General features: G+C 39.3%; 1 protein-coding gene and 1 long non-coding RNA gene across 2 annotated transcripts in view; one reads left to right on the top strand and one right to left on the bottom strand.

Annotated features, from left to right (window-relative positions):
• LOC144694402 (uncharacterized) overlaps nucleotides 1-23081 on the top strand; it is a 1120079-nt gene that overhangs the window by 967711 nt on the left and 129287 nt on the right. The window lies entirely within an intron of this gene.
• LOC144694393 (regulator of G-protein signaling 10-like) overlaps nucleotides 9286-23081 on the bottom strand; it is a 52649-nt gene continuing 38853 nt past the window's right edge. The window contains exons 3-5 of the mRNA XM_078564743.1: nucleotides 19430-19516; nucleotides 14768-14911; nucleotides 9286-10510 (exon numbers count right to left, since the gene is read on the bottom strand). Of these exons, the coding sequence (XP_078420869.1) occupies nucleotides 10361-10510; nucleotides 14768-14911; nucleotides 19430-19516 (381 nt within the window). The 3' untranslated portion in view covers nucleotides 9286-10360. The remainder of the gene's footprint in view (nucleotides 10511-14767; nucleotides 14912-19429; nucleotides 19517-23081) is intronic.

The raw sequence follows: 23081 nt of genomic DNA on the forward strand, positions 1-23081 counted from the left end.
GAATTCCATAATGTTTATTTTTGACTTTAAAATTCTTCAGCTCCCTGGGGTAGCTCTCTGCCTTCAGGGAGCTTTCAGTACGCACTCTCCCTCGTCCGCGCCAACTTCAACACTTGTCCTCTTCCCGCCCCCCACCTCAGCAGCACTGGGTCTTTCAGCGTGCTTTTCACGTTGTCTGGCTGTTAATTGGCCAGCCAGCATGAAATTGCGGTTGGGGGCTGATCGTGAGCAGTGGCCCGTTTCCCAGACGCCCCCGGACCCACCCACCATGCCCGCCCGATGACGCGAAAATCCTGCCCATGGTCCTGAACTATTTCATAACTGATCCTTTGGGGTCTGAATCCCAAAGTAACTCAACAGGGATCATAACAATGCTAGAACTCCATTAACAGCTGGTACACTGTCATCAGCTCTTAATTCTACCTGTTACGCATTCATGTGAAGTCAATCAATCTCATCTTCCTCTAAATCAGTTAAATCATTCCTGGGATAATATCTGCTTCAATTACTGAATGCTGTATTGAGGATCACTGATGAGAGGACCCTGTTTGGTATTCTAACAGTAACAGTTTTATGACTGTATACTTGGTTATTATGAAGTAACTAGCCTATTGAATTGTTACAGACAAGGGAGGGAGGCAAAACTGAACTTCACTTTTCTTGCTGCCTGTCGATAAGCAGAGGTGTATTAAGTTTTGAAATAGGCTGTGGTGTGTTTCCCCAAACCGTCTGTTTACGAGGTCAATTTTAAAAGTATAGTTAATTCACACATTCAAATCAGGGGAATGGTGGCAACTTCATACACACACACAAGTACACAATAAGAAGCAAGGAAAGAGGAATTTTTACAGAAATGAATAACTTTTTTAAAAAAAGCACCACAGATGTTGATGTGAGTGATTGTCAGAGTCCAGGAAGTCAGAGTCCAGTGAGGATTCCTTCACGGTTGGGCTACAGTTCAGCTAGTTGAAGCAAGATTTTGCAGAATTCCTTTAAAGTTGATGGTGATGCAGTGAGATGAGGTTGGTATCCAGAAACTTGGTCTGCTCGACAGGCAACGGCAGGAGTCTTTCAGAGAAACAGGGTTCAAGGAGGCTTAGACTTGATGCAGGCTAGCAGTCAGCCTTGAGTCCTTCTTTGATGTTTGCAGGCTGGAGTTTCGACAGTGGACTGAGTTGCAAGTCTTAAAATGTAATATGAAAACTTTCCAAAGACCAGAAGCTTAGATCATGTGATGTGGCTCTTTAATGAATCAGTTGCAGGATAACAAGCAGTTTCTATGCCTCTGGTCAAAATCTATTGTGTACCTTAGGAGTTAGATGTAGGCGTTTGGCACCTCTGCAGTTATAATGAGTTTCAATGGCTCCCCCTTGGGGGAGACAAGTTGCCTGCTGGTCCCTGATTTCATTGATAGTAATTGATTGAGAAGTGTGAGATTCCACAAGGATGAGGTTTTAGCTTTTTGTCCCGTAACTGCTGTTGGAAATTCCCAGAAACTGTAGCCAACTTATGAATCATGTGACCTGTAACAGCCATCTTTTGGTTCAGCAAAGTCTATTTTTTAAACAAGCAGTAGGTTTGATTTAACAGTTTATGATCTCTTACATGTCTTAGGGACATGATAGAATGTTTCATGGAAGTTTTGAAAACTGACAATTGGCAGGCTTTCTTTTATACAGTCAGTCATCCTTGTTTCTCACCTTGACACTTTACTGCAAATCAGACAACATTTTCCGGATTTGCCACCAATTGTTCCGGCACATAACAAGTCTCCCAGGCCTGCCTGACCCTCTGATTATTAGTGGATATGACACAGATGATAAGATTTCTGTATCCCACATAATCTTCTAGTTGGTTGAGTAGCTATTCACTAGTGCTATTCCTCAGTAAAGGGAGCATTAAACAGTAGGGTAGATCCACAAGCAACGTGCAAGCATCACAATGCAGAAGGGGCAAATGCTTTGGCAAATGGAATAAGCATGTATGCCAAGAGGATTGAAAAATATACATACAGGTGGTGACTTGCACTGCACTGGTAATGCATAGCTGATGATTCTATGTCCTGGCCTACATGGGACATCTCAGATACAGCTAAGCCCACCCTTCTCATGCACTACACACCCAACATAACCCGGTAGCTGAACCTGTTGTGGAATTGACTCAATCCTGGGATCATATTTGCTGTGAATCCTTTGTCCATTCTTTCTATCTGTTTGTCTCTTTCTTCTCTCTCTCTCTCTTTTTCCTCTTTCTCTCTCCTCATTTGGACACTGCACCCATACTTTTGTACTCTGCTAAGTTATTCAATTTCTCCACTGTTGTATGATGCTGTGAAATCTTTCCCTTTACTAAACTCAATAATCTGAATTAAATAATTAAGAATTTCTAAAGCTATATGGCAGGGAATTTGAATGTATTTTGATAATGGTGAAGGAATTTCAGTACCAATAGGGTTAACAGCCTTAGCATTCATCCTCATATTGTATCCATTTCATACTGAACATTTGTTATAGCTATGAAATCTATACCCATGCTGCTCTAACTAAACTGCATGTCAGCACATGTAGTCCAGCTAAAAGAATGGTCTCTTTTATAAATCAGTCCTCAGTGAGACGCAACATGTGCTAGCAGGCATCTTCACAGAACAGCAGCTGTTTCCCTGACACTATTTTCAGGTTCCTGCACAAAACCTCTGCTGATAAAATTAAAGACATCTGAAAGACTGATTTTTTTGTGGGGGAGGGTGGTGTGGGTGGCGAAGGGAGTGTATGAGATTATTACCACACAAACTGCATGTTAACGTCTATAAACCAAAATTATTAAGTTACTTCTTTTAAATTCCTTCTTGGGAATAGAGGTGTAGCTGGCAATGTCAACGTTTATTGCCCATGTCATGTTGCCCTGAGAAGATGGTGAAGAGCTTTCTTTGTGAATCATGTGGTGCAGTGAACTGATACAACTGAGCACTTCAGTGGGCAGTAAGGCTGGAGTCACATACGTAGCAGACTAGGTAAGGGTAAGGTAGGTTTCCTTCCCTAAACAACATCAGTGGTTTTATGACAATCTGACAGCTCCATCGTCACTTTTACTGATACAGTCCCTACCATTTACATCATCCACAGTTGGCAAGAGCTTACGTATATATCAGGTAAATAGTGCTAACCATTTCCAATACCACAAGAGTCAATTACAAACGTGTCACATAGAACATATTAAGTGTGCTGACTATTTTGGGTAGTTCAATAATTACTTAGCCTGTACTTACTGATTTAAATAGTTCCGCCAATTTCAGGAAAAAATAGGGTCTTCGATCAATTTCAACGAGCAGTTCACGCCTTGTTAAAAATCTGTATTGCACATGCTAGTTTAAAAGGGTTCGCTGATTTCAGCCAAAATCCGTTCTTCAAGCAGTTTCAGTCAGCTGTTTGCATTTGGAATTGTAGTGCAATTACCTTAGTGATGAGATTCTGAATGCAACTGCTAACCATTACTAAATGGATATTTCCTGCTTTTGGTTTTACCATCCATCAAGTAAAGTGGACAAATCATGTTAATGCCAACTCCAAGGGCTATACCAGCTTTTTAAACACAACTCAAATTGTCACAGCAAGATTTCAATTCGCATTCTCTGAATTATTAATCCATCCCCCTAGATTAGTCGTCCAGTAACATAACCACAACACCACTGTACACTCATTTTTAGGGCTGGAAAACAATATGAAAAATGTAGTAATAAAACAGAAAATTCTGGAAATATTGAAGACACAGGAGCACAGATTTTGCTGTCAGCAGTGGACAAATGGTACTAGCCATTCATTACACTTACCCTTGCCCGCAGACCATCTGTGACTTTTGCACTTATGTGCAGTAATTAGTCAAAACAGGGCAGCATCCTCTGCAGGGGATCAGGAACCCATGAGACAGGATAAGCATCAGTGTGTTTCCTTAGCCAATCAGATTGAAGAATCCTTAGTGAGGTACACAGGGAGGCATTCAGCCACAAGGGCGGGGGGTGGCTTTCAGTGGGCCACGCCCCTACCCTATGGCTTGTCCTTCAATCGGACATTGAGTGCCTTTGAACAAGACACCTCCCCATTGGAGGCTGCAAGCAACGCCGTATGGGATTGCTTGTCATGCTTTTCAAATGCCGAATCCCCCACCCCACCCCACCCCACCCCGCCCCTGCCAATAAGTTATTACCAAGTGCAGCAGGATGAGGCCTTTAAGTGGGCAAATTAAATGCCCCCCCCCCCCTCCACTGTAGCCGTCTGCAAATCAGGAAATTTAAATTAGAATATTTAATTCAATGAAAATAAAGAAAAGGAAAGAGAGACAGAATTATGACAGGTAAAATATACAGGGAGAAAATGTTAATTTTTGTTTTAATTTTTACAAATTTCCAAATATAATTAAAATTTGAAGGTATTAGAGTTCACACAATTGAAAGCAAATTTTCAATAGCAGAGAGCTTGTTTGACAGTAATTAAGACTAACCTTACCATTAAAAATTTACTCCACCCTAACTTTTTCTGGCATGTTTAATGAGCATCTAGTGGGTAAGTACTGCCATTTCATGTCATTTCATGTACTACAATGCCAAGTCACTTGATGAGATTCTGTTAAAGATTCTGGAAGTGCAGGGCAACTCAACAGCAACTTCCTGCTTTCTGAATTTAACAGCAGAAATGCAGATGCCTGCAGTTTCTATACAATTTGCTCCTTAATAGCGGTGAAAACTGATGGCCTAATCATTATTCCTACCGCAAAATCCAGGTCATTGTCTTTCCTCTTAACTGCCCTGATGCTCATGTTTGACTTCTTAATATATAACTGTTCAAGGAAGGTCAGGATGCATGAACTTTGGAGAATCAGGTTCAGAGTCAAGTTTTTGACTTTGACTTTTGACAAATTATCCTGGTGATGTGTTTAGATTCTAGGGCCTTGTCTTCTACGATTAAAATGGCAATACCACGGAATAACAGCTATTTCTTGAATTCGGGACTGCAAAGGTAGAGCACATCCTTAATCAATTTTGTGCAAACCCCTCTCCCCCGAGATCTGCCAAGTGGGCAGGGGCAGAAAATCAAGATAGGTCAAAGTTCAGAAGCTCTGTAGTTTCAGTGTAAAGTGAACATGGTGATCAATAAAATTGTGGTATTGCACCCTGGAATGATGCTAAGAAGGAATGCTGTCTTGTGGGAGGTGCCACTTTTTAGAAGAGGAACAGAGACAATTGAAAGGGAGATAACTTGCAAGTATTTATTGACAGACATTGGGATTGATGTGGAGCTGCACCAGAGATTTATATGCAGATGGAATGTAAAACACCGCCAGTAGCCTCTCAAGGTAATCAGAAAAATGGCTCATTTCCTGTCCCACCAAAGTAGTCTGAAATGAGGTTCATGTCCTGCCAAGAAAAATGATTCATATCCTATTCCACCAAGCGAGTCTGTAACGTGCTTAGTCTTGTTCTGCTAAGGTATTCTGAAACATAACCAGTTTTCTGTTTCATCAAGACAGGCAGAATGCTCTCAAAAAATAGAGGAGCTCAAAACAACTCATGAGGTAATAGCTCAGGATAATTGAAAAATCAATCCAAATGAAACCTGGACCTGGGGGGGAAAAAAAAGTTTATTTAGGATCATAAGGAAGATTAACATGATAGCATTAAAAAAATGATCAACATTAGAAAGATGTGGATGATTACATAATTTGTTGTTAAAGATCCCATGGGTGCTATTCAAAGAGGAGCACAAGGTTTTCTGGATGTTCTAGCCTATAATATTCTCTCAACCAATTACACCAGAACAGATTAACTGATCAGTCATTTCATTGGGGTTGAATTTTTGCTGGGATTCTTCCATGGAAACACCATTGTTCTTTGCGGGACCTTGCTGTGTGCATTTCGAAGTAATTCATTGCATGGGAGGCGTTTGGAGATATTTCTAGATGTAATAAAGGGCTATATAAATGTATATCTTCCTTTCAAATTGCTAAGTTTGAATAGATAGCTTTGCTTGCAGGAGGTCCCTATAACACTGCCCTTTGCTAAATCAAGTTTATTTAATAAGTCACAATTACTATATTTTATTAACAGACTGCAGCTATCTAAATATACTTATGAATTTGCAGGGTTCACTTCTTGTTTCCCTTAAACAGTAGAAGAATTCCTACTGGCATTCATCCCAAAATATCTACATAAAACTTCCCAGGAGCAGTAATGGATAAAATATACAATTATCACAAATGGGAGAAGGAATATGAAACACCAAAATTGTTGTCTGAAATGTTTATCACTGCCTTTGAATAATGGTTTATACAGAATACAACAATGCCTGCAAAAGTGACATTTGAACATTACTTAAATAAAATATCAGTTTGGGCTTGAGATGGAAGCTTTCAGGATTGTATAAGTTTAGACAGTGGGCACAAGCAGTCCATTCTGAACCTCCAGTCCAGTGAAAGACAGATTCTGGCTTGGGCTCAAAGCTTCCTTCCACCTCTACATAGTTGAAATGTTTTCCCCAGTGCTTAACAAAGACCCAGACAAGAACTCCAAAAACAACACTGTCTGCAGACTCTGAGAGTGAAGATGGGAGGTTTTTAATCAATCATGTTTAGCCATGACTACAACTATTAACACTGGAACAAATGGAGAAACATTTTAAATAGCTTAAATAGATTTATGAAAAACAAGAAAAAACATTATGGGTTTCCCATTATTTGTGAGCTATCCCAAGAGATGTCTAAAGTTAAAAAGACACAGTTTGCTTTGTCAATCAGGTAGAAATCACACTAAACATTATTCCTGTATTTTAACCATTCCTACATTTCTGAATCTTTTAAAAAGTCTACATGGTTTTCATACAATGGATTCCTAATCTCAGCAGGAGTTATCTAGGCAACAATGAAGAAGAGAAAATTGTGGGGAAAATTGAACCCATATTACTTACTCCATACTTTTTAACATTTAGTTCAAAGTGGCAAAACTAGAACGAAACTGGAATCCACGTAAAATTTCAGATAGGGTGGTGTATTCTATTTAAACCCAACAAACACAGTGTACTGTACAACTGCACATCTATTCAGTCAGTTTATTAACATCTCTAAAATGAATTTGGGAGCTGCTTTTCCTGACTGGACCAGTAGTTAGATAATTATATATCCAAATGTGGAAAAAAGAATACCAGGGAAATCTTTACTAGCAAGGCAACATTGAATTTTAATATTCAAACATAACAAATACAAGACTTATATACAAATACAAAAACTAGTCACACTAACTGACAAATATTTTAATGTAAACACAACCAGCATCAACACACATGGAATTTGTTTAAAAATAATTCTTAAAATCCTCCTGAATTCAAATATTTGTAAGATTTTGAACATCATAAATTAGTCCTGAAGGTCCCTCCTAAACCTGCAATTTCAACTCTTTAAGCCATTGATTATATTAATGATATACCATGGTCTGCAACAAATATAAGTGGTCACCATGATCTTTAACATGTTTTTGGAAAGATAGTTCAAAGCAGTATAGCAGCGTAGTGTGTTAATGTACCAACTTGGTGTGCCACGCAGTGCTTTGGTGTAAGTTCCACTCACAATTCCCCACAGATTGAGTTCCTGATCTCAAGCAGGGAGTATCAAGTATAAAATTGGCACTTCCTAACAGGAAAGGGGGAAAGTAAATCAAAGAATGAATGGATCACCCTTTGCATCGCCTAGCAGTCTGTTAAAAAGTGGCATTCATAGAGGCCTGGGAGTAGATTGGCTAGCAGAATCATTAATGGAGCACAATGCAGCAGAAAAAAAGCTCAGCTTTTCTTTATCAGGTCAAAAACAACAAATTAGCGCTAACCACATCTTAACTACCATTAAAATTTACAATTGGATTTCAACAGAATAAATAGGCTATCATACCATGGGTCATGCACTCCTACTGGCATTGACTTTATGTGCCAAAGACAATGATGAGTTTGGTTCTTTAAAATTATGAGAACTTTCAAAGCTTACCACAAACCAGTGCATTGTGCAATGCATCATGGCAATACAAGACATTTCATCATTCCAGGGAGTCCTGCCTCCCAGGTATAGTAAAACATAAATGTACAAACATATTGTAGTTGTTTTATACATCATTACATAGTATACATTTGAAAGACCTTAAAAGTAATCATTATTGTCTGATATCAAAAGAGTTTCGGGCCTGTTCCAGAAAGCATATCAAACAACTGAATGGGTTTCATCAGCTGCCCCTGTACAGCACATGAATATTGAATGACAAAACAAGATAATCAGCAAGAAGATTCTGGCACAGGCAAACACAACTGACTTTGAGGCAATGCTGATAAAGACTCAAATGTGCTGAGTTGACTACGTGATGCGAGTGGTTGAGATTGCTCCCAAAATAGTTCTTTTGTGGTGAGGTCAAGGAGGTAAACCTAAGAAAACCGGTCAACATAAATAGTTCAAGGACATGCCAAAGCAAAATCTGATCAACTTTGTTATGCCATTAGAGGATTGGGAACACACTACCATTGATCAGTTACGTTGGCATGTTACTATCCACAAAGGAGTAAAATATTTTCTAAGCTCAATGTCTGATACTTATGGAGCAAAAAGGAGAGATAGACTCAACTAAAAGCTCAAACATCATAACTATCAACGAATATTATAAATGTAGGTGAATGTTCCATGCACACATCAGCCTCAGCATCAACACTACTGGAGAACACAAGCATGAATGTGACCTGAGATTTTGACTGTTTTCTTGTTGAGACTTGTGTGACAGCCATCATGTCAACAGACATGTCTTGCAACTATTTTAAGGATTCAAGGCAGTTGAATACGGATCTTGCTTTCCTATTCTTTTATTTGTAAAATGTAGTTTGTTTAGTGGAGCCCGCCATGTGCTTTTGGTAGTTTTGTTTTCATATGCAAAGACTACAATATCCTAACAGCAACATCAAATGGAAATGTAACATGAATGATGGAAATGGTCTTTTAAGGTCACTTCATCCAAATTGCATGATACATCTTATGCCTTCTCACCATATCACCTCTTTCCAGAACTGCAGATTTGGATTTCTAGCACTTGTGATTTTTAGTAGCACATACGAGTAAGTACAATGCTATTGGGGATGAAAGATCCAGTAAAGTCATTAATTCTAAATTTATGCTATATACATCTTGCAATAGCCTTTGATGCAATCAATAGGTCTTATAAAGCTTATCCAATACAAGACAAATTAGAAATAAAAATAAGTTCTAAGCACTTAATTCAGTACAGTGGGTGTCTGTTTATTTGCAGACAGCTAGCTGAATGAATAACCCCTTTTCTTCAACCAGAATTATTAAATACAAGTGGGATAAAATTGCAGCAAATGGCATTTGAATATGAACATCCAACACATATGAAATTCTTGGTGCTATTTTAATAAAGCTTTATCACATTTCTTTGAAGGAATTTTGTATGTTAATATTGCACTGCATAATTTTGCCACATTGACTTGATCAGATAAGTAAAGATACTAAATGTAATCTCCATATTGATTCATCTGAAATAAGGTCCATCCTCATTAGAAAGCTCAATTCACCCTTATTAGTCTATGAATTACAAACCTACTCGGATTCCAATGTTTTTAGTTTATATTTGGTTAAAATTGACCACAGTACACATCTTGTTATAACGGGCACATGGACCATATTGTAATGAAGGTACAGCATATTACTGTTAAAATTATCAAATGTCATTAAACAGAAAAGGCACTAATAGTTTCTATTATGGTTTATGATGATAATCCACTATGTTGCCAGTTTGATAGTGAGCCTGCTTATTGAATAAAATTAAATGATTGAAAAACATATACAAGTGAAATTCTATCTGCTTTTTTGTTGAATGGTGATTGTTTTTAAATAGTTCTTAGTTCAGGATATTCAGTAGTCTAAAGCAATTGATGAATGTCTTCATGTGCAGAAACTTGAACAGTAATGAATTCCAGCAATAGGTGGTGAAAGCAGTATAAGGCAGATGGCTATCTTGGTGTAGTAGCAGAAAATCATAACCACAAGAGAATACTGTTGCTTTTCACATCAGAGAGGCTGAGGTAGAATTCAAAATGTCTACTCATCCACCCTGATGCTGAAATTTAGGTGCTATTGTTCACAGCTCCAGTGCTATAGTTGTGTACACATGCACCTTAGCTGAGAATACCCAGTACCATCATATACAGAGTACAAACACATCCCTTTCTTCAATACAGTCAACATTTAACCAGATAGGCATCATTAGGGTCCACGAGCAAGTAAAGCTAAGAAAGCACACTGTTGTTATGCAGCTAGTCCACATGTTCAGTTATCGATTATAAATCCTGGATGCCCTTTTTGGAACAGTTTCATCAGTGTCTGGGGAATTCTTTCCACTTTCTTCCAGTCGCTTGACTTGTTGGCATAAATCAGATTTCAGAAAACGATTGTAACTGTCATATTTCATAAGAGTAAATATCTGAAAGATAAAAACAGTACGTCAAACAATGAGGTCACCAAACACCACCACCTCTATCTCCTACGGAGCTATGTGATTCATTAAAGTGGAAGCTACTTAACTAGAAACTATATTGCTTAGTGCATATTTTTTAAAAACTCAATTCTGATTTAGAAAAGAACAGCTGATGCTTAACTATTCCAATTACAACATTGCAAACTGATGCAACACACTGGTTTATTCCAATTTAACTTCTAACCTTTAGCAACATCTGTGCTTCTTGGATCCTCAGCATAGGAGAGTTAAATTGTGGGGAAAACTGCCATTTTTAAGGGCAAAAAATGTGTCTACAATTTCTTTTAAATAGCAACTCCACAGGATTTCTGTTTTCAGAGAGTATAAAAGTTGAACAGAATGACATTTTCTCATTCCACAGATTATATTTTTCTTACATTCTTTTCCATTACAATCCAGAAGGCAATCATTCTACATTTTCAGTTTGTATGTGTATTTCTATGGAATAGTTTTCATGTTTTATAAAATAATCATTTAAAGGGCAAGATGAAAAAAAAACAAGCTTAGGATGGACAGAAAAAAACTACTAAAATAAAGGATAGAATAAAGTTCACAAAAGAATTAATGGTAAGACAAATTAGACAGATAGCCATAAAAAAAACTAAATACACTAAAATATAAGACAATTCTAGAAAAGCAGAAACCACAGCCAGAATGGGAAAAATTGGCAAAATGGCCGTTTTGTTTAGACCACATCAATGCCAAACTACAGAAGAATTATAACTGTTTTTTTTAGTATTTTTATCTTGGTTCCTAAATAACAAGAATAAAAAGTGTAATCATATTATCAGCTGAGAGTACAGCACCAAAATCCAATTAGATTTTGGATTACTATATGACCAATAGCAAAAATGGAAAGGGAAATGATTCAAAGCTTCAGTACTGTCACTGCCAGTCTGCATCATGGGAGCGCTCTGAACTTCAGGCAATGACGGTGGCACTAACTGAAATACATGAGACAGACATTAGAAATAAACCAAGGAACTCATTGTGAATGTGCTTAGGTTTAAAAATACGCAAGCGTCCAGTTATATTGTTATACAGTTATATCCAGTTCTATTATAGTCACCAAGGGACAGCATGTAGATGAGAAAAGGTAAGGGGCCAAGGATAGATTCTTGGTGGACACCAGAGGTAATGCGCAGGAGTGAGAAGAGAAGCCATTGTAGGTGATTCATTCTCTGAGTAGCCATTTGCTGCAGATTGCAGACACGGGAAAAGAAACTGGCTCCACTGTTATCAACACTTTACCGCCTCTCAACACAAAAGATTTCAACTGTATTTCAGCACATATCATATTTCAGTGATGGCTGACAGCACTGCCTAAAAAGTACAAGGTAGCTTTGAAAGAACTTGCATGCTGAACAAGTATGTTTTAGAAAAGATGTACCCTTACTTTACATTTTAAATTATTTCACTTTTAATTTGTGCAAATATTCTGTTTGAATTCTTGGCTGAAGAGCCAATAAGTGCATAAACTAAGATTAAACACTTAGTGCAAGACAGTGAATTAAACAGAAAAGCCACCAACTCCCCTGAATGAAAAGAAGTTCAAAAATAGTTTGGAATGATTTTAAAATTAAATTTGATCCTCCGAATACATTGCAATTAAATGAGTTCAGTTCTGTTGCTTCACACGGGACACCAGATTGACCAATAATAACATATCTTCTGCGATATCTGGAAGTACTTTTGTCTCTTCACCATTGCTCCTCCTGTGCCACACATATTCCCATGACCCAAAGGACAGTCAGGTGTTCCCTTCACAGGCTACTGCAAAGACTGCTGGATAATTGGCTGCTGCTAAATGCACAACAATGTGAGAGGTAGCAAGACTTTGTTCACTGATTCTCCTCAGCAAGGGTGAGAGAGGGATTTCAGCTGAATTGCCCTGGACACTCAGACACTCCTATAAGTGAAGCTTCTCTTGCCTGACTCCGATGAAGGATTTCATCTATTAGAAACAATAGCACAGGAGGAAAGTGGAGGGACCAAACATGAATTCTACCACATACTGGTACATGATGAGATGTAGTACAACTCAGCAAGATGTTTCAGCAAACATTTTAATGTTGCTTTCATTAAGATTAACATTTTACAGAGGTTTGTGGTTGGTATTTACTTTGTAGTCCCCTGGAATTCATTGCAAGGAAAAGATTTCCGAGTCCATAAATTTATCCAGGAAAATGGAATTGCTATGGCATTTGTCTATGTTCTTTAACATAAAATAAACTACTCTATATGAAGGGTCTCACAGAGGAAAATATGACCGTCACTTTGTCTGGTGTATGACAGAGAATCAAAGCTGGAAGTGCAAGTGCAAAGCCTCAGCATGAAAGTTAAATGAATTGTTTTTATGTAATTAAGATCTATGCACATCTCAAGCTCTATGCAAGCCTGAAAAGGAATTTGTTTAAATATTTGTTTAAACCCACATTATAAACAAAAGGTAACTTTAGTACTGATGCCTACGCAAATAAGTGAGAGCAAAGCTTACATACCATCACAAACATAAACAATACCAGACACAAGGCCAGAATTTTCTGTTTGGCATATGGGGGTGGGCCCCACATGCCGACGAGTAATATGACGCGCAGTGATGTCGACGTCACCCCGCGTCACTCCGATCTTTCGTTCGGCGGGCGTGCACCTGAGTCGGCTGCACACCCGCCGAACTGTCAAAGGCCTGTTAAGGCCATTAATAAACTAATTAACGTAATTGTCAGGGCTGCCTGTTCAACCTTAAGGTTGGCGGGCAGGCGAAGAGCCCAGGCGGCCTTCGCATTTTTCATGAAACCTCGTCCACGGGTGGGATGAGGTTTCATGAAGGCTTCATTAATTAAATAAAAATTATCAAAATTCATAAACATGTCCCAGCTCATGTGACACTGTCTGAATAATTTTATTTTTTATTTTTTTCCCAACATTACAACTGCACTTAATCTCCTTGAGGCACGGTGCTGCCTCAGGGAGATTTCCACACTCTTTTGCACGTGTGCGTGAAAGAGCGCAGGCCCCGACTCTCCCTCCTCCCCCCACCCACACAGGTAGCGCTGAACGCTACCGGGAGTGTGTCATGCTGGGAGGGCCTTAACTGGCCCACCCACGTAAAATGGCGGCGCACAGCCCATCACAGGCAGTGAATGGCTCTGTGCTCACCCATGCCCGCTCCCGACCTACCCACCCAACGGGGAGAAAATTCTCCCCAAGAGCTACAGATGAGTAGGTCCAATTGTAAAATGTAAAACATTGCAATCTCAATACTTGACATTTTAAAAAATACTAACTGAAACCAAAAGAATCTACATCAATGTATATCATACACACACAGAACTGCAGGTGCTATGCAAAATGGCATTAATCATGACACATGCTCTTTGAAATTAGAATGCCAAATTTTAGTTTTCAAAATGGATGTCAATGAATGGTGTTCATATCACGCGAAGCTGACTTCTTGATAAAAGGGACAGACCTGTTGTTCTTAATGATTATTTTTCTGTTACTAAAAAATCTTACATTGTTTCATTAGAAAAGAAATCTCACACAATCAGCTGCGTATATTTAAATGGAAAGTCTTGGCATTTTCTGTTTTATAGTGTTGTTATATTGTTTTGAGATAGGGAGAAGCTGTGAGGCGGGGCAAGAAGCAGGGAGAAACCAGCAAAGGCGTACAAAGCAGGGTACGAGATTAGGGATAAGGCAAAAACCGGGTGAAATAAGAATTTCAAATCCAATAGAGGCGGTGAGAATTTGCGGAAACTTATAGAGAAAGCGAGCAGATGGGAGAAGCCCCTCCATAATACTTTTCCATTTTCAGTTATCAGCCCTTTGTCAAGCCATTGAAATTAGTGGCATTTGCAGCCACTTCTATGGGCATTCTGTGGCAAATACCTGTCCACAGACTTGGAGACTAGGCAGGCTCATTTCTAATAGGAGCAGTGACTTGGGCTGACTTCATACCAAGATTCCAATAGCATTCTAGAAAACATAGGTATCCTGTCAAATATTTATTATGTTACAATCAATATCTACATATCCACTGTTAACACAAGTATATGGCAACCAACAAACCAAAGAGCCAGAGATTGAAAAAAAGTCAGTTTGCCTTTTAACCTCAACATTACAATTAAATAGTTTCAAGGTAAATGCAATAAACGCTTGCAAAAATTAGCTATCCAGAAAAATAAACATGGAATAGTTTACCTGTTCTTGCAGTTTCTGAAACATGAATGGGTGTGGTTGTGCCAGCATGCTCTCACTGATACGAGACTGTCCCTCCACATTTACTTGTGTTGCAGCCTTACTGCTCAGAAAGGTTTTGTAGATCTGCTGTGCCTTGCCATGAAGCTTAATCATTACAATAAAGAGTATTCAAGGAATTAATACATAAATATTAGGCCTAAATTAACTTTGACACAAATGATCAATTAGAATATTAGCTATCAATTTATATGTATTAAGTCTATAATTACAGTATCATACAATACATAGCATAATACAGTCATTGTTTTAGTTTATATATAACTTTATCAAATATATTTTAGTGAGTTTGAGACATGAGCTTTCTTATCTCATGAGCCAATGGTAGCTATGGATTATTCTACATATATTAACAAATTAAACAGGAGAAAATTGTTCTATTATGAGGTACAAGTTTATGAAAAGACAAGATTATTTTCCAATCATCCAAATATAGAGTGGGAATACCCAAAAAAAAAATGATTAGGAGTTTGGGTCAGCAAATGTAATAGTTGAAGGCATCACAACATCCTGTGGCAAGGAAGCCACAAGAGATAATGCACATTTGGACCTTATTATATTGTAGGTGACTCAAATAACTCACTAAGTGGAAATTATGATACCTTTTGAGGATGATGATTATAGATTTATCAGGTTCAACATAATCTGAGGTGCAGAAATTTTCCTTTGCAATCAAGTAAACAGTCCCAAAAGGGAGAACTTCAAAATTTCTGAGGATATAGGTGGTAGCTGTGGGGAAACTTTGCTCAACAACATTTTAGCAGGTAGAAGGTGGAATCCCTTTAAAGGTATAATGCTGAGCATGTTGAGTATGATATAAATACAAAGCTGAAACAGACAGGCCTAGACTCAAATGTAATCTTAAATTGCTTAACAAATTAATCAGCAACAAAATACGAAAGAAGAGAGAACACTACAAATCCAATAAGGAGAAACTGAAGAGGTTCGCTTAGGCAAATACCATATGCAGAAGCATATTAAAAGAGTGATCAGATATGCAAAGAGGGGTCTTGATGAAAATATGGATGCAGATACAAAGCATAACATTAAGAAATGATAATACCAATGAAACAGAGAAGTGATAAGAAGTTATAATATATAAACAGGGCTGAAGCTAAGGATTGGCACAGGCTAGGAGGGGAGATGGGGGCGTAGTGGTAATGTCACTGGACCAGTAATCCAGAGGCCCAGGCTAATGCTCTGGGGACATGGGGTCAAATGCCACCATGGCAGCTGGTGGAATTTAAAATTCAATTAATAAATCTGGAATTGAAAGCTAGTCTCAGAAATGGTGACCTTGAAACTATCAATTGTCATAAAAACCCATTTGGTTCACTAGTGTCCTTTAGGGAAGGAAATCTGCCATTGTTACCTGGGCTGGCTTATATGTGACTCCAGATCCACAGTAATGTGTTGGCTCTTAACTGCCCTCTGAAATGGCCTAGCAAGACACTCAGTTCAAGGGCAATTAGGGATGGGCAACAAATGCTGGCCTTGCCAGCGACACCCACATCTCATAAAAGAATAAATTTTTAAAAGTTAATACACTGAACAATTTTTTCTTGAAGTATTTACTAGGGTCGTAAATCATTTATTTACATGAACTCATACCCTCACCAATCTAGAATGAACCAAATGGAATTAGTGACAGATATAAATATAATCCTAGATATAAAAGACTCAAAACAAATAAATCTTTAGCAATAGATAATATCTAGTGCTAAGTGAGGCAAGGGAGAAAATCTGTGAGGCATTGACGCATGCAAGAGAGTCCTAGTTGAATGGTCCAATTTTCTAAAAATGTGACAGAATGGATTCCAGTGCTCAAGCACAGAAGTCAAGGCTGATACACTAGTGCTGTAGTGAGGGGCTGCCGCACTATCAGAGGTGCTGAGACGTTTAAAAATGGCACTATTTCAAAGGAGAGCACGGGAGGTACTCCTAGTGTCCTGGTCAGTATTTATCCTTCAATCAACATCACAAAAACAAATTATCTGGTGATTATCACAATGCTGTATGTAGGAGCTGGCCGTGTACAAATTGGCTGCCATGTTTCCTATATTAAAACAGTGACCACACTTCAAAAGTACTTCATTGGTTGCAGGCAGTCGTGAAAAGTTCTACATAAATGCAAGTCTTTCTTTTTTTAATCATTGCACTACATTACTGATTCAAGAAGCCAAACTAGAAAAACTTGGGCTTTTTAGTCATGAAAGGAGATAATTGAGGAGCCACCCTTAGAGGTTTGTGAGTGAATGGCATGGAAAATGTTGAATCAGAAAATTACTTCAAACTAAATTGTGAGAATAGGTCAAGGAGATGTGGGTTAAATTTAGTGAAATGCTAATTTAGATCTGATGTCATGAAGTTCCTCAAACAAAATGATCAACATGTGATGTAAATTCCTGAACAATAGGTTGAAGGTGAAATCCGAAATTATTTAAGAAATTATTTCATACTCTGCTTGGTTATTCTGGAATGAAGAACTAAAATAAACCCAGTCAGCTTCCTCAACCATATGGTGATTTGTGAAATAACACCAGCTTATCTTCTGTCAACCTGCTTCAAGAAGTTTGATTTGATAATTATGCAGGCATTTAAGTGCTTGTAAAGTGTGAGATGTTAATATGAGGGAATGGCAATACTTTACTTATGTCATTCAGTGCCTACATCAAACTCTCTCATTGTTGTTTACTTTCGTATTCTGCCTTACAGCAGATGTGAGCATTGGACTTCAACACAATATGGCCTACAGTGCGAGTGCAAATTTCTCTAGTTTTCATCTCAGTAACTCTGTGGCATCTCTGACTGAGTCAAAATTGTGCCAAAGCACAAGCAGTTACGTGCTGTGTGCCCATCTTCAGGCATTTTTTAATGGTTTCTGTGAATCTACTGGAATTTAAAAATTGGCAAGCCTCAATCGTTAGACAATAAGGCATTTATCATGCAGTGTTAGATTTTGCCTGCTGGGAAGTTGACTTTACAGTTCCGGTCTGGTGGTTACATAACTGAATTTTTTGAATGCAAGAGTATTGCAATTCAGTGTAGTTGTGTGCGAGGACAAAATTTAAGATGTAATAAATAAATAAATAAATTACTATGTATCATTAGCATTAACTGGAAAAAAACTTGGGCTTTTGAATCACGAAAGGAGATGTGTGCGCTCAAGAATGAAATTTATGATATAATATTTATAAAAATTCTTCAGCTAGGATAAGGGATATCTCAGTGTTCTATCATATGAATGTACCAATGGATTGCACTATCCTTGTGGAATTCTCAGAGGGAGTTCCTGATTCTATCTGGAATAGTGGCAAGAGATACCAGATGAAGGTAAACACTGCAGTGACTCAATAGCAGCACAGCAAAGATCTCTTGGTCAGGGAGTACTAGGTGAGGGGATTGGTAGGTGAGGAACAACTAATAGAGTGAGGAAATCTTCAATGGTTAAAGGATGTGTTTCCTGGGTTAAATTAATACCCTGAGCCAGAGGAATCACGTGTGAATAATATGGAGATCAGTACCAAGGAGTATTATCCTAAAAAAGACAGATTGAGGATTTTACAGCTCCCCTGCCGGGTGCGTTTTTGGTGAGGGGTGTATGTAAAATACGATTGGTGGGTAGCCCACTGTCTTCCCACCAAACCCTGAGCTGTCCCCACAACACAGTAGGTGGATAGGCACCGAAATCAGCAGTCCGCCCGTCATTTTTAAAAAGATAACTAATGGGCAATTGAGTTTGTTAACAAGCCAATTGACCTGTACATTATGTTGCCTATGCCATAATATGGCTGGTGTGGGCAGGCAGGTGTGTGTAGGCCATTTTTTTATAAAAAAACAATTGTTTAAAAGGCCATAAGAAAGTGGGAATTACATCATTTGGGGAAATGCCCAATGCATATCAGGGGCACCACCGCCCCCACCCCGCCTGGCCTCCAAAACCCATGCCCCCATCCCCCTCGTCCCAAACCCTAGGTTGTCCTATCCCTTCAGCCCTAAAAGTCCAGGATTTACCTCACTCCGGATGCCATCACTCTTCCTGTGGGCCTCCTTGCAGTTCTAACATTGTCCACTACTGAGTTCTGCTACTGCTAGAGTTGCCAGCTTGGTCGGCAGCTCTCGAGGGCGGGACTTTCTCCCACTGAGAGGCAGAAGTCCAACGCTCACCTGCTGAAGGCCGCTGCTAGCCTGTTATTGTTAGTGTTGGGCAGTGCGGCACCTACTTTCCTTCTAAGCAGGCTGAAAAATACACCAGCACCCCCCCAAACCCTCCCACTACACCACCCGCCTTCCCACCCCATAAAATTCAGCCCGGAGTTTTCTGGAACCTTTGAAGTACTGTAATAGTAACAATTTCTATATACATGAAACTTAAACACTGTTCAAACAATCCACTTTATCCTGGAAATATAAAACACAGAGGCCAGATTCATGCTATTGCTGTAACTTGCCCTGTTACAAATTCTAAAGGCATAAAGATTCATGAATAATAATTGTTACAGCAAAATCAAATTGCAGATATTATGTAGAATTACACCTTCATAAAACAGCAACAACAGAAAGAATCCAGTTATCCATCACTATAGCCAAATGACAGGTATTTACCAGCTGTTTGTCTTGAATATTCTTGAACTCCTCACATGCCAACCAGAATAAAACATTTTCCTCACTAAATTCGCGCCTGAGGAAATCCTATGAAGAAAACAGAAAAAGAGAATAACACACTGCTCAGAGCTTATTAAGAACTCAACAAGCATTAGGGTTAGGGCTAAAAGCATGTCCATTAAACCCCACGAGAGTGGAGAATTGGGTACAATGCCAGTATGTCCAATTTACTGTGCTATTAATTGCCTGGTTATTAAAATTAGCAATGTGTGTAATACTCTTGACCCAATTCCCCAACCCATATACCTGCGAGTGAGACTCCACACCAGGGGTGCAGTCTCAGAAAATGTACCCAAAATGTGACAAAAATAAATATATCTGTAATTCCACAAAGTTTCCTGATAGAGTCAACCCTTTTTGAATCAAAATCACTTAACCTGAATCACCAGATAATTGGAATTTTTTTTCAGCATTAAATTCCGACATAGTTAGTTTAACTGCTATGTGATGACTCATGTACTGGGAAAAGCCTCTTTTGTGTGATGTCCCTTTAAGACCAAAGTGGGCTGGGGAGTATTCTGAAAGAGGGTTTATTCGTTTCCTGATTATGATATCATCATATTCCAAGAAATGCCCATGTGACCCAAGGTTGCCCTTGGGGAAACCCATGTAATAGCAGTGAATTTTAAATCAATCTCTGAACTGCACTGTGGGAGCTGAATTTAAATAGGCTAATGAAGTATGTTCAGATGCTGGCCAGGATTTTCCCCTCGGCGATTTGGGGGCGGGACCCACTGGCCGAGGGGAAAACGACGGGGGATGATGTCAGGAGGAACCCCCGATGTCATCCCGGGCCATTTAAATCTTAAGGAAGGCGGGCGGACAACGAAATCAGCTGTCCACCCGCCGACCTGTCAATGGCCAATTGAGGCCATTGATAGGCTCATTAAGATAGTTAAAGACCTGCCCGTCCAACCTTAATGCTGGCGGGCAGGCCAGGAGCCCCAGTGGCCTGTAGATTATTAATGAAACTTCATCCACTGGCAGGATGAAGTTTCATGTCCGTCTTGTAAAAATTTAATAAATTTTATGAGTTTGTTACCAACATGTCCCATCTCGTGTGATATTGTCACATGAGGGGGACTTGTTAATAATTTTAAAATGTCTCTATTTTTTGACTTTACTTACCTTTCACTAAACTCCCTGAGACAGGACTTTGCCTCAGGGAGCAGTGTGCTCTTCGCACACATGCGCGAAAGAGCGCACTTTGACAGCTGGGGATTCCCCCCCGCCCCCGGAACAGGAAGTGCATAGTGCTTCCTGTTAGGCAGGCTACTGGGCGGACCTTAATTGGCCCGTCCACTCAAAATGGCGGCAGGCCCCATTTCAGTGGCGGGGTTCAGCTGCCCGCCCGCCACCCAGTCGGTAGGGCCCGCCCGCCAGCAAAGGGCTAAATTCTGCCTGCTATGATATCCACTGTGGTGAAAATAAGAACATAAGAACTAGGAACAGGAGTAGGCCATTTGGCCCCTCGAGCCTGCTCCGCCATTCAATTAGATCATGGCTGCTCTTCCTGTGTTTCGATTTTCACATTCCCATCTAACACCGATAACCTTTGATTCCCTTGCTTAACAAGAATCTATCTACCTCTGCCTTAAAAATATCCGATGACCCCACCTCCACCACCTTATGAGGCAGAGAATTCCAAAGTCGCACGACCCTCAGAAAAATTTTCTCCTCATCTCTGTCCTAAAAGGGCGACCCCTAATTTTAAAACAGTGCCTTAGTTCTGGACTCACCCACAAGACAAAACATCCTTTCGACATCCACCTCGTCAAGACCATTCAGGATCTTGTATACTTCAATTAAATCACCCCTCACTCTTCTAAACTCCAGTGAAAACAAGTCCAGTCTGTCCAATGTTTCCTAATAAGGCAGCCCACTCATTCCAGGTATCAATCTAGTAAACTTCCTTTGAACCACCTCCAACGCATTTACATCCTTCCTTAAATAAGGAGACCAAAACTGCACACAGTATTTGAGGCAGGGTCTCACCAATGCCCTGTATAACTGAAGCATAACATTCTTACTTTTATGCTTAATCCCTCTCATAATAAAAGGATAGCATTCCATTAACCTTCCTAATTATTTGCTGTACCTGCATACTAACTTTGTGTGACTCATGTACTAGCACACCTAGATCCCTCTGCACCTCAGAATTTTGCAGCCATTCTCTATTTAAGTAGTACTCTGCTTTTTTGTTCTTCCTGCCAAAGTGAACAACTTCACACTTACCTACATTAAACTCCATTTGCCAGCTCTTTGCCCACTCATTCAACCTATCTATATCCATCTGCAACCTCCTCATGTCCTCTTCACAACGTACTTTCCTACCTATCTTCGTGTCATCTGCAAATTTAGCTACCATGTCTTCACTCCCCTCAACTAACTCATTGATGTAGATCATAAAAAGTTGAGGCCCCAGTAAAGACTCCTCTGGGACTCCACTCATCACATCTGGCCAATCAGAAAAAGACCCATTTATGCATACTCTCTGCTTTCTGCCAGCCAGCCAATCTTCTATCCATGCTAATATGTTACCCGCTATACCATGTGCTTTTATTTTCCATAATAATCTTTGATGTGGCACCTTATCAAATGCCTTCTGGAAATCCAAGTACAGTACATCTACAGGCTCCCCTTTATCCACTGCACATGTTACTCCCTCAAAAAACTCCAATAAATTGGTTAAATAGGATTTTCCTTTCACAAAACCATGCTGACTTTTACCCAATTGCCTTGGGCTCTTCTAAGTGCCCAGCTATAACCTCCTTAATGATCAATTCTAATAATGTCCCCACGACAAACCTCAAGCTAACTGGCCTATAGTTTCCTGTTTTCTGCCTCCCTCCCTTCTTGAATAGAGGGGTTATATTTGCTACTTTCCAATCTGATGGAACCTTTCCAGAATCTAGCGAATTTTGGAAAATTAACACCAGTACACCGACTACCTCATTAGCCACTTCTTTTAAGACCCTAGGATGTAGTCCATCGGGACCCGGACACTTGCCGGCCCGCAGCTCCATTAATTTGCTAGTACTGTTTCCCTAGTGATTGTAATTTCACCAAGTTCCTTTCTCCCATTCACCTCCTGATTTGTAGCTATTACCGGGATGTTTTTTTGTGTCCCCTGTAGTGAATACAGAAGCAAAATATTTGTTAATTTCTTTCACCATTTCCTTATTATCTACTATTAACTCCCCACTGTCACTATCTAGAGGACCAACACTCACTTTACTTACTCTTCTTTTTAAGTACCTGTAGAAACTCTTGCTATCCGTTTTTACATTTCTAGCTAGCTTCGTCTCATACTCTAATTTCTTTCTCCTGATTAGCCTTTTAGTCATTCTCTGTTGTTATTTATATTCTGTCCAATCATCTGCCCTGCCACTCATCTTTGCAGAGTTGTATGTTTTTTCATTAAGTTTGATGCTTTCCTTAACATCTCTATTTAACTACGGATGGTGGGTCCTTCCCTTAGAATTTTTCTTTATAGTAGGAATGTACTTGTTCTGAATACTCTGAAATATCCCTTTAAATGTCTGCCACTGCTTCTCTATTGATCTATCCTCTAGCCTAGTTTTCCAATTCA

Source organism: Cetorhinus maximus, chromosome 20 (genome assembly GCF_964194155.1).
Source record: "Cetorhinus maximus chromosome 20, sCetMax3.hap1.1, whole genome shotgun sequence".
NCBI lineage: Eukaryota > Metazoa > Chordata > Chondrichthyes > Lamniformes > Cetorhinidae > Cetorhinus > Cetorhinus maximus.